The sequence below is a fragment of the Dama dama genome, chromosome 15, assembly GCF_033118175.1.
Source record: "Dama dama isolate Ldn47 chromosome 15, ASM3311817v1, whole genome shotgun sequence".
Taxonomy (NCBI): Eukaryota; Metazoa; Chordata; class Mammalia; order Artiodactyla; family Cervidae; genus Dama; species Dama dama.
In genome coordinates, this window is record NC_083695.1 from 19,051,801 (window position 1) to 19,068,059 (window position 16,259).

At 41.7% G+C, this 16,259-nt stretch overlaps 1 protein-coding gene across 1 annotated transcript in view; it reads right to left on the reverse strand.

Annotated features, from left to right (window-relative positions):
- Window positions 1-863: 863 nt before the first annotated feature.
- The window catches only part of CCDC6 (coiled-coil domain containing 6), a 109,466-nt gene continuing 94,070 nt past the window's right edge, over window positions 864-16,259 (reverse strand). The window contains exons 7-9 of the mRNA XM_061161579.1: window positions 14,829-14,929; window positions 6,316-6,440; window positions 864-5,252 (exon numbers count right to left, since the gene is read on the reverse strand). Coding sequence (XP_061017562.1) covers window positions 5,058-5,252; window positions 6,316-6,440; window positions 14,829-14,929 — 421 coding nt within the window. The 3' untranslated portion in view covers window positions 864-5,057. The remainder of the gene's footprint in view (window positions 5,253-6,315; window positions 6,441-14,828; window positions 14,930-16,259) is intronic.

Here is a 16,259-nt window from a genome sequence, read left to right on the forward strand (position 1 = left end):
CTTATATGCAGAAGATTTAAGAGATACGGGTTCAATCCCTGGATTGGGAAAATCCCCTGGAGGAGGGCATGGCAACCCACTCCAGTATTCTTGCCAGGAAAATACTATGGACAGAGGAGACTGGAGGGCTATAGTCCATGGGGTTGCAAAGAGTTGGACACAACTGAAGGGACTGAGCACATATATATTGTGTGTGTGTGTGTGTGTGTGTGTAGTGAAATTACAGAACGAGGTTATGTGCTCATAGCGCTGCAAAGGTTCCCAAATAGGGTAGACTGCTTGGACTCAGGACACCCATTTCTCCACTTACAATGCAGGGAGCCGAACAATGCAGATTCCTCATTCCTCACTCTTGCTGAGATCAGAAAGAGAAAGATACTATGGAGCCACACCCACTCAAATCCTTGCTCGCAAGTATACTGATCACCTTTGTAGGCTATAGTCCATAGGGTCGAAAAGAGCCGGACACAACTGAAGCTACTTAGCACGTGTGTGTGTATATACATGTACCTAATTGTATATAGGTAACATTTTGAGAATGAGTGTGGTTTTCCTTTCCTTTTCATAATCTCCAGGTTTATGGTTTTCAAGTGAAATACAACATGTATATGGTACAGTGCACAGATCATAAACTCACAGTTCAATGTACTTTCAAAACCTCAGTACATTCAGATAACCAGCATCCTGATTAAGAAACAGAGTAGTACCAGTCTCTTTTGTTTCCTCTTCTTAAGCTCACTTTCTAAGGTAGCCTTCAGTATTCAGAATCCAAGACGAATGTCTATCAGGAGCCACAGGGAGACAATATTCATGTTCTGACTCAAAGACCAGAAAGAAAGAGATAGGGTATGAGGCTCAAGAGATTCATTTTAAAAAATTATCTTTATTTAGGTTTCTGATTCAGCACATGTATCAAAGGCTAATCAACATAAAGAAGTAAATAAGACATTAATTGGAAGTCTTACATCTCTCTAAATTCTGACCAAGAAATGTCAAGATTGCCACTATTAGCAGAACTCCAACCTAGTCAAGTTGTAGACAAGCTATTATGAACGACATACAGTGTGCACAGATACGCAGAGGCCAAAGACATGCTAGCACTTGGCTCTCTTCTCTTCCTTGTTGAAGTCTTTCCTTAGGACAGTCCACTTTTGCTTTCCATGCCTAGTTCCAAATAAAGTCCAAAGAAGGCTCAGGGTCAACCTGATCCAACACTCTGCTGGAAGAATGCATTCTCAAACTGTTGTGCCTGCAACTTTGTTTTTGCCAGGATGAAGTTCAGATCGAGATGTACAATACAATCTAGATGACAGTGCAGACTAGGTCAAGAACTAAAGTTGAGCAGTAACCCGAATTAAGGCATGAATGCACACACACACGCTTGCACACACACATCATCCACACTATCATGAACAGAAGGTTCCTTCCATTGCCTAGCAAGAGGCAACCAGGGCTTGGCAGTTAACCACAACTGCTGAGCACTCTGGAACATGCTCCCTATAATTTTATACTAACAGCTGTGTGTGTTTTATCCAAAAAAGAAAAAAAGAAAGAGAGAGAGAAAGAAAAAGGAAAGAAACTAAAAAAAAAAAAAAAAAACAAAAAACCTAACAACAACAAAAATGCAAAACCAAAACAAAACCCCAAAACCTAAAACCCCTTAATCTCTTACAATGGCTCTTGAGCATGGAACTCACATAGCAGCGTCAATGGCTGGCTCTTTTGTAATTTGGAAATAAAAGGTTGTTTTACTATGCATTTCTTTGGTAGTCATCACTACAAAGTTATCAGTGTTGGTTACCTATAATACAAGTACTAGATAGAAGAATCAAGTTATGCAGAAATTATTTCTTCTGTATTGATAAGATAAAAATAGTGAGCTCTCCAAGCACAAATTACTATGCTTTTTCTTGCCTTATTGTAAGGGCATCCTCTACAAGCAAGGCTTCGTGCAGGAAAAGTTCATGTCTACCTAACAAAGGGCGATAACATATTCTATCTTTCTACAATTGAACAGTTAACAAAAATTCACATTATCCATTATTTCTGGTCAAATCAGTGAGAAGCCAACTACAAAGGGGCAGCAGCAGCACTTGGTGTCAAAGCCACATTCTGGTCACACATTCATTCCATGGTTGTGGTCAGGCTCTCAGGAGCTCAAAATTTCAAACTCCTTTCAATGAACAAAGGAGTGAGTTAAATCAAATCTTAAATACTTCCACCATCTGCCACATCACTAAAAGTCTGTCTAGAATGCCAGCATGCTGGATGACAGAGAGCAGTTCAGAGCCCAGAGAGGCATCAGGTGTGAGGGAAAGTAATTTGGTTTTGTATAAAAGGCATGGTCATCTGGCGACAAGTACTTATTCTATTAGCAGCACAGTGATAGCCAAGGGTCTCTGTCAGTGAGACAGGAAAACGAAACTATTGAACCTGCTGTGGCTCCCACCTGCCTTCCAAGGCTTCTGGGAGTCAGTCCAGGGTTGTGGGTGGGCAACAGGAATAGCAGAAACTGCATTCAGCCCCCGAAAGACATGCCCCAGGTATGTCAGCTTCCTGTGGGCAAGGAGGCTTTTGCCTCTGTGGGCTTGAGGTGGAAATCTTTGGGGTCCTTGGGGGTTAAACAACTGCCAAGAAGCTGCCCTGGCAGGTACTGCCCAAGTGTGACAGGCTCCCCACAGGGTTATAAAACACTCAAACAGGACCCGAAACGGCATCAGTTCAAAAGAGTAGTGTTTGTTCTATCAATCCAGAATGTCCACTGGGAGAGGCAACAGATTCATAGTGAAAAAGTGCTGTTTGAAGGAGCTGTGTATTATTTTGCAATGAAATGACTAGTCTAGGGAAACTGGCATCACCTTCCTATAGAAATCTGAATGTTAAGAACCTGTCTCTAGAAGGCATTTATCAGAACTGTTTGCTCCTCCAAGTGCTTTTTCAGTCACCATAGGACAATGCTTTAACTTTTGTGCTTTCAGGAGATCACTAAATTGCTAGCAAGCAGAGGGAAGATCATTACAGTTTAGACTCTCTCTCTTGTTTGAGTGCAAGACCCTCTATCCAACAGCACTGAAACCTACAGTCTTGTAGAAAATTCTTGTAAACATAGACCATATTTCTCCTATAAGAAAAACTGAGAACTGTACCATGCAGGCAACACCTGTTTGCCTGCTCTCAGAATTCCTCAAAATGGCCAGGTGTCAGGAGGGACAGTGAGCCATTGGTGAAATCCCCAGGTTAGACAGGACCCCAGCGGATTGAATTAAAAACCTCAAGCCTCAATAATCAAATGCCAAACTTCTTCCCCATATTTGAGAACTGTACTATGATTATGTATATTACACATTATAAATAAAATTTATATAGACTTATGATTTCTTTCAAACAATTGAGGAGCAATGCTCTCAGTTTGGAGGTGGAAACTGAAAGAGCTGAAAAAAAAAAATCCTATTGTTGCTTTTACTCTCAAGTTCTTAAGATGCTAGTCAAACACTATTAGCCAACAAGACTTTTTCTCATTCTGTAACTCTTAAATATGCATTTGAAGGCAAAAAATGGACGTTTCTCTACTGTACAATATTAAGTATCTACAATGTTACGGTTCCTTATACTTAGGAGTGTGTTCAGTAAAGAGCTAGCTATGAGAGGTGGTAGTCACAAAACAGGGACTCTTAAAAATTACGGATAAATTAATTTTCAGTTCTCTGATTATATCCAACAGATACACATTCTCATCATAAAATATACATTCTCTAGTAAGTTATTTCCATCCACAGCATATATAAATATGCAAACACAGGTGGTAAAAATCACTTTACTACCAAAGTACAAAACAGTAACTGCTGAAAAGTCAAAATAAAGGTGTTCCAAGTGTTAAGAAAAGAGTGACTCACAGTGTTCCACTTTAAGTGAAACCAAACAATTTATTTGTGCTGAATGAATGAAAATAACGCATTCAGGATATACTTCTTTGAACACTGCACTTGTTTTTACTGGGTAAAATAAGCAGTCCTCAAGGCTAATGTGCTACTTGCCTCTACAGCTCTTTCCTGCTAAGAGATAAAGTATTTTGTGGCCATTATGCCAAGGTATTCCTATAATGTTCATTTCAAATAGTATTTTCAAATAGTATTTTTGCACCTTTAAAATATCTGTTTGAACTCTATTTTAGGGGAACACAAGTAAGGAATGGAAAGGCAAAATAGCTGTTTTTGTTACAATCACACTGCCTTTGGCAGCAGAAATCACACGGCACGTTCTTATCAGCCATTGCAACCGCTGGTGGGTAGTTAGCAACTCACAGGAGAGGGGGGCCAGTGTGGGTAGGTTAACATCAAGAATAAAGACAGAATCACACCTAGATACACAATAATTATCCATCCCATGTATATGGAAAAGATACAGCCATGTGAGCCAATACTTTAGGTGACCTTTTTTACAAGAGATGTGGGTGTTGAGATATACTGAACATACCCCATCCAAAGTCTATCTGCTAGAAGGCTATATTAAACATGATCTTGGGCACTGATCCAGCTAACTTTCTGTTCTATACTGAGAGCTAGATTTTCAAAGGTCTGAACTGTAGTGCTGAATTATTGGTATGCTTGGTAAACACCATTATAGTGGGGGGTGGGGAAGAGTAACAACAGCTCAGTAATTTTCTGCAAATTCATGGAAAAAAATATAAAAAAGAGATCCCTTTTTATTTTACAAACCTAAAAGCCAGGAAAATGAAGCTCTGGGGGCCAAGCGAAAAATTGCACACTGCTGCTTAACTACCAAAGAGTCGAAAAGCCGAGGTCCCAGCCAGGGAATGGACGCACATGTAGATTCAAGTAGAACACCGATGGAAAAAAGTCGTCTGTTTAGTGTTGTAGACCCACAACACTGGCTGCGTTTCCGACACACATTTACAACACAATGAATAGTGAAGCCTAGATAACCTCAGTGCAAATAAGTCAGATCCGAATATGCCAGGGAAGGAAGCCTTTGGCGGCGAGTCGACGGCTCCACTGTGTGAACGAGTCCCCAGGTGGGGTCTGGACTAAGCACATGCGTTAAGGCTGGGAGGAGGGGTGCACCGAATGTTGCGAGGGGGCAGGCTGCGAGGTGGCTGCCGAGGGGACCGCGGGCTGCATGGGTGGCGGAGGTGGAGGTGGCGGCGGCTGGACAGGGGTCTGTGTGTTGGGAGACGGAGGCGGCGTGGGCCGTTTGAATTTGTCAGGACTGTTGCTTCTTCGCGGTGAAGGCCTCTGTAGAGAGGACAGGAACAGCAGGTCAGACCAGGCATACAGGCTCACCCCTAACCCAGCCTGACTTGGGGCTAAGGCTGTCCAGAAGCGGATCCATGGAGACAAAAACACTGGCCATGTCCTTGTCTGTCCCCAGTGGTTTTCAAACTCATCATGAAAACTTCAACAAGGTAGAGTGTGCACTGACACCTATGAAAAGGCTACACAAAATCACTATGAAATGTGCATTGACCAAACGACTGCACTTGGGTCCTTCAATGAGACTGTCCGAAAATGAAAAACAGCTGTCACATCCTTCTCTTAAATTTTTTCTCTCTGTTGTGTGTCTCCAGTTCCTTCCATCCCTCAAACAAGTTTTCGATATCCTGAAAGCTATGGCTCAACCAAAATGTTCCTGCTTTTATGTAACGCTCGTCAAACCAGCAAAACAGCTTCAGAAATATCTTACACACTTTCTTTTTGTAGAATAGGGTTCTTCTTTTCAAGATTCCCTCACTGGGAACATCCTCCATTCTACCCTGTTCTCAAACCTCTATTAGTGACATTTCCAACAAGCCTCTTATTCAACTACATAACCAGCTCTAAAGAAAACACTTGGCTGAGTAGGGCCCAAACCAGATACACATAAGGTTACTTCTAATTTCAGGAAAGAAAATTCTGGATGAAACTAGAAATGAATCTAATTTCAGGAAGAATATTGAGGGTCAGCGAACTGTGAAGATGCAGACAATAAATACTTTCAGTTGTGATGGCAACCAACAAAAATTCACTATGGCAAGGAGCTGGCTAGAGTTCAATCACAGCATTGGCCAGAGTGCAAACTACATTTCATGAAGGGCAATTTTTCAAAGAAAGTGAAGGTCAAGATTTTGCCTCCTGAGAAGGATTTTAGTTTCAACACCACAGTGTGGCATTGAATTGTTGGGAGATATCTAGAAGTTTAAGATGAACTGAAGGAATAAGAAAGGTAAAGTTCCAAGGGCATCAATACCAGCTCCCATGTCGCTGTGTCAGTCGCTGCCACCATCAGACATAAAGTGCTGCTTCCTGCATGGATACTTACTGTGATACCATGGGATGCTCCCATATGCTGCACATGAAGACCTGGGGAATTGTAGTAAGACATTCCGGCTCGTGTCAGTGAAGTTGGTGGCGTGAAACCAACTGTGTGACTTGCATATGACAGACCTGAAATATAACAACAACTTGTGAGAATTACTCTGGACTCAACTCTCTAGTGTCTTAAGCATCTAGGAGGCTTAAAAATAGGGAAGTTCCTGGTGGTCTAGTGGTCAAAACTCCATGCTGCTAATGCAGGGGGCACAGGTTCAATCCCTGGTTAGGGAACTAAGATCCCACATGCCTTGAGGCCAAAAAAAAAAAAAAAAAATGTAGAAGTTCTTATTCATCCACAAAAAATGCAAACGAATAAGAGGAGTGATGGGCTCACCAAATGGCCTGATGGATGGATAACAAAGGAAATAAAAGTGAAGCCCTATAACAGACAAGACAGTCCAGATATAAGTCCACGTATAAATGGTCAGATGATTTCAACGAAGGTGCCAGGAATATGCAATGGTAAAAGGGTGTTCTCTTCAACAAATGGTGCTGGGAAATTGGACATTCACGTGCAAAAAGAATGAAACTGGAGCCCTAACTTACACCACACACAGAAATCAACTCAAAATGAATGAAAGACTCACACATACAACCCGAAACCATAAAACTCCTATAAGGAAACACAGGGGAAAGCTTTATGACATTGGTCTTGGCAATGATTTCTTAGATATGACACCAAAAACACAGCCACAAAAGCAAAAATAGCCAAGTGGGACTAGAGCATACTAAAAAGCTTCTGCTCAGCAAAGGAAATAATCGACACAAAGGTAACCTATGGAATGGGAGACAATATTTATAAATCATGTATCAGATAAAGGAATAATATTCAAAATATGTAAGGAACTCATCCAATGCAAAAGCAAATAAACAAATAACCTGATAAAAAATGGGCAGAGAACCTCAGCAGACACTTTTCCAAAGAAGGCAAACAGATGGCCAATAGACACATGAAAAGATGCTCAACATCATTAATCATCAGTGAAAAGCAAATCAAAACCACAACAGGATATGATCTTACATCTGTTAGGATAGCTATTATAAAAAATAAAAATAAACATTTCTAAAGGTTGGCAAGGATGTGGAGAAAAGGGAACCCCATGCACTGCTGATGGGAATGTAAATTGGTGCAAACGCTATGGAAAGCATTATGGAGCTTCCTCAAAAATTAGAAATAGAACTACCATAAATGATCTAGCAATCCCACTTCAGGGTATTTATCCAAAAGAATTGAAAACAGGATCTTGAAAAGAAATTTGCACCCACAGGTTCATTGCAACACTATTCACAGTAGCCAAGACATAGAAACAACCTAAAAGTTCATCAACAGATGAGTGGATAAAGAGAACATGGTATAAACATACAATGGAATATTATTCAGCCTTCAAAAAGAAGAAAACGCTTTTTCCTTTTAAAAGAACATGGATGAACCTGGAGGACATTATGTTAACTAATATAAGCCGGTCACAGAAGGATGGATACTGCATGACAACACATACATAAAGGATCTAGGTCAAACTCACAGAAGCAGAGAGCAGGATGGTGGTTGACAGTGGGTGGGGATAGAGGAAATGGGGAATTATTATTTGATGGGTAAAACGTTTCAATTTTATAAGAAGACTAAGTTACAGAGATATGCTGTACAACATTGTACCTATTTAACAATACTGTACAGAACAGTTAGAAAGGTGTTAAGAGGGTAGATCTCATGCTAAGTGTTCTTATCTCCACTGGAAAAAAAAAGTCAAGGCTTGAGAGGAGTACAACTGAGACAATACAAAAGTAGAAGACAGGAGAAGAAATAAGAGGAAAGTGGAAAAAATAGAATGAAGGGGTAAAGACCAGGTGCAAGAAAAGGGAAAGTGTCAAAAGATACACCAATAATAATGAGACAAAACCACCGTGTTTGTTGTAGCCACAAAGGCAAACAAAAATCCATCACTGAAAACTTGGCAACTTCAGGATATTAAATGAAGAAAACAAAAAGCCCTATATATCCCAATGTTCCTCTCCAAAGAAACAGATATTTAACCACTTCCTGAACTGATGTTTTTGAACTGTGGTGCTGGAGAAGGCTCTTAAGAATCCCTGGGACAGCAAGGAGATCAAACTAGTCAATCCTAAAGGAAATCAATCCTGAATATTCATTGGAAGGACAGATGCTGAAGCTCCAATACTTTGGTCACCTGCTGTAAAGAGCCGACTCATTGGAAAAAACCCTGATGCTGGAAAAGATTGAAGACAGGAGAAGGGGATGACAGAGGACAAGATGGTTGGAGGGTATCACCAACTCAATGGACATGAGTTTGAGCAAACTCCGGGACATAGTGAAGGATAGGGAAGCCTGGGCTGCAGTCCACAGGGTCACAAAGAGTTGGGCACAACTTAGCAACTGAACAACAACAACCTCTCCTTCTAGGCTCATCTCAAAAGCTCTCTAAGCTGGTAGCTCTCTCTCCTTTGAAATTAGTTTATTTTATATTATACCTTCTAATTTTATCATAAATTCTTAGTTTGAAATAGTTTATGATTCATAAGAAGTTGCAAAAATACTACAGGATCTCTGTCTACACTTCACCCAGCTTCCCTCAATGATATCTTACATAACCACAGCACATTGTCAAAAACAGAAAATTGACATTGGCCCAAAACAAGTGACTAAGATACAAACTCACTGTGTGTGTGTGTGTGTACACATACAGGTATAATTTTATCACTTGTGCTGATCCAAGTAATTATCACCACAATCAGCATACAGAATCATTGCAAAATCACAAGCAAACTTCTTTGTGTTGTCCCTTTAACTGTTATGCCCTCTCTCTAATCCTAACCCCTGGCAAGGACTGATCTGTTTTCCATCACTGTAATTTTCTCACTTTGAGCATGCTATATTAATAGATACAAAATTATACAGTATACAATCCTTTGAGATTAGTTTTTCATTCATCACAATGCCCCTATGATCCTTCTGAGTTATTGTGTATATCAAGTTAATTTCTTTTTAGTGCTGGGTAATATGTCATTGAGTATGGATGCACCACAGCTTAACATTTTAGGAGATATAAAATACATAAAACTCATTATATTTGGCCTTGCATTAATAGTATCTTATTTCTTATGTTTCCTTAGGCCCTGTTGTTGTTCATAAGCATTAGAGGCCAGAGACCAAGTCTTACACATTTTCTTTTTCTCCTAAGTTATAATCATCATACATCTGACCCTCAGGCCCAGAAATACAATAAAGGATAAAAATCCCCCAAAAATCCTAAATAGAAAATGCCTCCTAAACAGAATACTGTGGCTTTATGAAGTTATTGTTGGGATAAATTGCTCTTGCTCTACTACAGAAATACATTGCCTAGAGTAAAAATTTTAAGATTTATTTCATTGTCCACTAGCTCAAGATTGTGAATTTTAAAAAAATGATTCATTAAAAGCAATTCATGACAAAATACCACTAAGCAAAATCGACACTTGAAAACACTACAATATTAACACTGACTTTGGATATAAGGATTCTGGATGGTTTTATGAATATTTCTGCTTCTTCCAACTGCCCCCAAATTCCCTCTAATACACCTCTGCTAAAGGAAAAAAAAAAAAAACAACCAAAACCAGCCACCATAGAACCAAACAAAAGGTAGAAGTTTGAAGATTCTGTTCCTTTGGAGATTATTTTAGTTCTACAAGTCATTCATGAAAACACTGTCTCTGTGAACATTCACGCACTAGAGATATGATTTCTTCTTTAGCTCTCCCTGATCTGGCTCTGTCCTCGTCACTCCATCAAGGCTGCTCTTGCCAAGGTAGGCAGCGTTTCTGTGCTGCCAGCTGCATTTGCTACTCTCTGCTCTTTATTGCAACTGACCCTGGGGCAATGAGGGACAGAGCTGACCCTTCCCTTCTTGCTGAAAGGCTTTGTCTTCACCTCAGTGATATCAGATACTGGTTATCCTTCCTCTTCTCTGGGAGCAACTTCCCAATCTCCTTCGCAAAGTTTCCTTCTGCACATGACCTCTAAATATTACAGTCACTTCTAGATCAGAAGGGAGGCCTTTTCTCTTCTCCCTCTACATTCCATGAGTAGGTGATCTTATCTATTTAGTAGCTTTAAAATAGAGTACTTATTTTAGAATAGTTTTTGGTTTACAGAAAAGTGGCAAAAATAAGTATAGAGATTTCCTGCACTTCACAGACTCGGATTCCGTATTATCATTATTTGATCACACCACATGATTTGTAGGATCTTAGCACCCCACTCCAGTACTCTTGCCTGGAAAATCCCATGGACAGAGGAGCCTGGTAGGCTGTAGTCCATGGGGTCACTAAGAGTCGGACATGACTGAGCAACTTCACTTTCACTTTTCACTTTCATGCATTGGAGAAGGAAATGGCAACCCACTCCAGTTTTCTTGCCTGGAAAATCCCAGGGATGGGGGAGCCTGGTGGGCTGCCGTCTATGGGGTCGCACAGATTCAGACACGACTGAAGGGACTTAGCAGCAGCAGCAGTTCCTCAACCAGGGACTGAACCCATGACCTTGGAATTGAAAGCGTGCACTCCTAACCACTGGATTGCCAGGGAATTCCAACAGATTCCCTATTATTAACTTTTTATGCCACTGTGGTACTTTTGTCACAACTAATAAACCATCATTGATACATTACTACTAACTCAGGTTCATACATTATCTGGATTTCCTGAGGTTTTCCCTATTGTCCTCTTCCTGTTTCAGGAATCCATTTAGGATACCATGTTCTATGCATAGTTGTCATGTCTCATTAGGCACCTCTTGGCTGAGATAGTTCCTCAAATTTCCTTGTTTGTTATGACCTCATCAGTATTAAGGTGTACTGATCAGGTATTTTACAGACAGAATGTCCCTCTACTGTCTGACATTTTCCACGTGGGGTGATGGGCTTTGGGGAGGAAGACCGCAGAGGTAAAGGGCTCTTCTCATCACATCATATCAAGGGTGTGTGTGTGTGCTAAGTCGCTTCAGTTGTGTCTGATTCTCTGCGACCCTATGAACTGTAGCCCACCAGACTCCTTTGTCCATGGGATTCTCCAGGCAAGAATACTGAAGTGGGTTGCCATGCCCTCCTCCAGGGGATCTTCCTGATCCAAGGATTGAACCTGCATCTCTTACATCTCCTGAATTGGCAGCCGGGTTCTTTACCGCTAGTGCCACCTGGGAAGCCCTCATATCAAGGGTACATACTACAAACATGACTGACCACTGTCGATGTTGACCTTGATCTCCTGGCTGAGGCAGTACCTGTGAAGTTTCTCCATATAAAGGTACTCTTTCCCCTTCCTTTTCACACCATATTCTCTGCAAATCCTCACCTGCAGTCCACATTTAGAGATCAGGGAGCTAGTTCCATTTCCATGAGGATAGAGTATCTACATCAATTATTTGGAATTCCTCTGTAATGAGAGATTTATCTCTTCTCCCTGTTTATTTACTTAGTTATTTATTTAGATCAGTGTGAACTGATGAATATTTGTTTTCTGTTTGGGTTACAATCTACTATTACACTATTTATCGTTCAACTGTTCCAGCTTTGGCCTTTGGGAACCCTTTCAGCTAGCTCCTGTGTCTCTTGGAACTATCCTCATCTTTGTGTTTTTTGCGCTTCTCCTTACTTTGTTGGCATTACCGGAATGTCCACATTCATCTCATATATTCCCTACCCCAGGCTCCAGAAACATACATTTCTCCAAAGAGCCTCAGTTCTTTTAACTGGAGAATGGAATTAGAAACCAAGATAGGGGCAGCAGTTATGCTTGTTGCTAGTGAGGTATAGATCTTTTTAAAAACTTCATTATTTCTCATGCCTGATGTAGGCACATGAAAACGTGCTAATTGGGAATGGCTTTTTCTTAGGCTATATAAAATAGTGAACAACTTCAAAAAATTTGCTGGAAAAAATAATACTCTGTATAATCCACATGTATAAGTCCACATATAAGCAAGAATTTTTTGTAAGTTCTGGGAAACGTTCCTGTCAATCAAGTTGTGAGATAGCCCTCAAAATATTCCAACAAGTTAGTGAAAATACAAGACTGCCAATGTTAACCAGAAATGGTAAGGGAAGAAGAGCCAAAATACTTAAAATGGAAATGAAAACTATACAAACAGCACAGTTCCACTAAAGAAGTGATTAGATATTCATAATATTGAGAACCACAAATTCTTTCAATAAAAAATAAAGTGAAAAGAAAACTCGAAAATTCAGATATTGCTCATGTATTATGCATGCAATGGACTAGAGAGAATAGGAGTAATTCCACTGCCAAAAGGAGTTTATAATCTACTTTGATGATATTCTAGAATTTCAAAGATGGTACAAATGTTCTCACTAAAGCTGGCTGAAATTTAAAAAGAAAAAATCTCTAGTTGTTACTTACTATGATGTAGTATTAATGGATAACCAACTAGCTTGTCTACACAAGGAAGCCCCACATTATAGCAACAGGGGCAGCAAAAGCCAAAATTCTGTGCACGCAATAAATCTTCTTGCAGAGTATTTGTTACCATAGAAGTTAATATTCCCAACCAAGGTCTCACTCTTGTTTTTGATTTCTTCAGTGACCACAAAACTACATTTAATGAATTAAAAATCACATGCATTTAGGTTTAAATCAATCAAAGAGAACATTAAATTATACTTAACTTGAATCAGCATCACTATGAGATATAAAAGCCTTCCTCTTTCTTGCTTCTTCCTAACTCACCACTTTCTTCCCCATCAATAAATCAGAAAGCAAAGAAAACCTTTATCCTCCTGGTAGTGAAACCCAAATGCTCTTTGGGGAAACCTGAGAGGCAGCTCAGGAGAGAAGCTTCTGGAAAGATCTCAAGGCCACTGCAGAGCAGGAGAAACAGACTCAGGAACATCCTTTGGGGCAAGGACAAGTGATGATTGTGCTGAAGATCCACAACAGAAAGTCCTTTTGATTTGCAAACAGCCCCTCTTCACCCTGTCAGATGCAGGAGAGAGCGTGCCAGCCCCAAGTGGACAAAAGCTGCCACACTTTGTGTTGGGCTTTTAAAAAATGACCCTTCTAGAGATGTCCTTGGTGGGCCAATGGTTAAGACTCTGCAGTTCCACTGCAGGCGACATGAGTTCGATCCCTAGTCAGGGAACTAAGATTCTGCATGCCACGTGGCTTGGGCAAAAACAGACAGACAAAAACCAAAAAGTGTGACCCGTCTTACAAAAAGTCATAGCAGCATAGTGCTGGGCTGGATCCTAAACTCACAGAACCAAGCCGTTTCTGCCTCCTGCTATCCTCAGCCACCTGCAGGGCTGCGGCACTTCTCCTCTGTCAACCTGAAGGGCATCCTTGGTGTCCCGTGATTACAGCAGACAAAATGAGATGACACCCTAACGTGAAGCTGTTTCACTGTCCCAGACCACAAAACCTTAATTGCTGCCACCCTTTTAAGCTATCACCTTACTTTATTCTGCTGTGAAGCTGCCCTCCAGCCCCCTTCCCACCACCACCCCCAACCCCCACTTTTCCCCCAGCTCTGTTGAAAACCTGTTTACCAGCGAGCACAGAAGAGCAGGCTGGCCACTTCAGTCATAAGACACGAGCCCTTGGCTGGCGACCTTCTCTTCCCTCCCTCCACTCACTGCCCTCCCTCCCGCCTTCCTCTTTCTTCCCTGCTGGGTCATTAATTTGCCCTCCTGCCCCGCGAGTCCCATGCTGTGAGAGTCCCATGCTGTGCGGGTGTGGAGCCAGGGACCCCGGGGAGAGAGTTTTTTGGGGTCAGATGAAGACAAATCTGCCTTTGAGGGGCAGGCTTCTGAGGAGCAAAGCCAGAGACAGAAGCAAAGCCAGTTCCTTCTTGCCCGGTCTGTGTCCCAGGGCCGAGGCCCACTCACCACCACTGCAAAGAGCAGGAGGCAGCCTGTGCTCGGAAGGACACAGGCCTTGGAAATAAGACATGCCCCGCCTCGCCACTTCCTGGCCATCTGACCAGTAGCTATGGAACCTCCGCATCACTTCTACCTCAATTTTAATATGACACCTGCATTAATTATTTTGAGGATAAAAAAGGAGATGGTGAATATAGAACATAACGAGAGAACCCATAATAAACTATGATGCATCTCAGAAAAATCTATCCAAGGTTCTTGTCAATTCATTGGCACCCAAAATCATAGTCAAAGGTAGTCTTTTCACAAAGGTTTTTTAGAGTTAAATTACATTTTTTAGTTCCAGAAAAACAAGAAAACCAGCAGCTGGCATTACAATATTTGTGCTTAAAAATCTGAAGCAAAGACTCTGTTGTGATGATATTGATCATTTTTTTTAATGTTTCTGGACAACACTTGACACCTCTCTGTTTACAAGACTTTTTATATGCTGGGAGGGAACGTATTCAGGGGTATCTAATAAATACACAGAAATGAGTCACAGAGGCAGCTGAGAACACATACTCACCGGGTGATATTGGCCGGCTTGAACTGGGAGAAGGTGTGTAAGGGATCGGGCTGGACACAGTGCGAGGTCTTAATCCTTGTGCAGACATCTCGTTAAAATACCTAAGAGGCAGGATGACATGGTTAGCACCGCCTGCATCCCAGCAGTTCCTCAGAAAGCTCCCCTGAGAAAATGTCAGACGTTCGCATCGTGAGGCAGAACTCCTGAATGTTCAGAAAGTGTCGCTGTAGCGATGCATGTGTATAATACAGCCGCCAGAGCCACGCTGCTGCACTGCCTGGCACAGCTCTCTCTGCAGGGGCATGGGTGAGGGAATCCAGGGTGTCTTTACTCAGGATGGAGGCCTGATGACACCAGCATCACAGAGAGGACCAGGCTTTTCTCCATCACAGAACAGTTACGTAGGCGTTCACTCCCCCTGTCCCAAGAATGAGACACAACCATGTTGTAACTGTGTGCTGTGTGTGCGTACGTTAGCTGCTCAGTCATGTCGGACTCTTTGCGACTCCATGGACTTACAACACTCCATGTTGTAAGCGTGTGTTGTGTGTGTGTGTGTGTGTGTGTGGTTAGTTGCTCAGTCGTGTCGGAGTCTTTGCGACTCCTGCCAGGCTCCTCTGTCCATGGGATTCTCCAGGCAAGAATACTAGAGTGAGTTGCCATTTCCTTCTCCAGGGGGACCTTCCCGATCCAGGGATCAAATCCAGGTCTCCCACATTGTAGGCAGATTCTTTAAGGTCTGAGCTACCAATGGGGCTCAGTGGCTATATGTAAATGCTATAATGGCTACATGTAAATTGTTACTTGAAAGACCAAGCCAAACAAGCCCTCTGAGATGTATGTCATCAAATTAAAGGTACGTGGTTCCCTGAAGTGGATGTCAATTGTTTACAAGGCAGGCCTTGCTTAACAGTCACGTGTTTGAACGCGGGATGTAATAAAAAACACTCGGGTGAGTACCTCAGCAGGTCGCACAGTGCACGTCAGACTGCTCCCTGGATTCAGAAATCACATTAGACCTCACTTGGTGAATGAGCACAGAGAGCTGACAAGGGCGAATTTCTGCTTGAGGAACTCTCTAATAAGTGATCCTTCCAGGCTTTCCAGCCAAAGGAAGGAACACGTGCAGACATGTCTACCCTAGAGGCGATCTCAGCCCTGACGTTTAATCAGTTCACACAAGGAACTTGAACACAGTTACTTCTATGTAGGTTTAGTCAACTCGAAGAAAACAAGGCTCCCAAGTTTGGCGTGCACCTGTCAGTGAGTTACCCACCACCAGTTCTCCCTGCTCTCTTAGTGTAGCCCACCATGGTGCTGCTAGACCAGACACCTGTGATTCTGCAGCCAGCAAGGCTACTAAGACCACTTCTTGGTCTTTAAGGAATTCAACATATGTAAGTCTCAAGTGTCTATTTTCCTTCTCCCAAA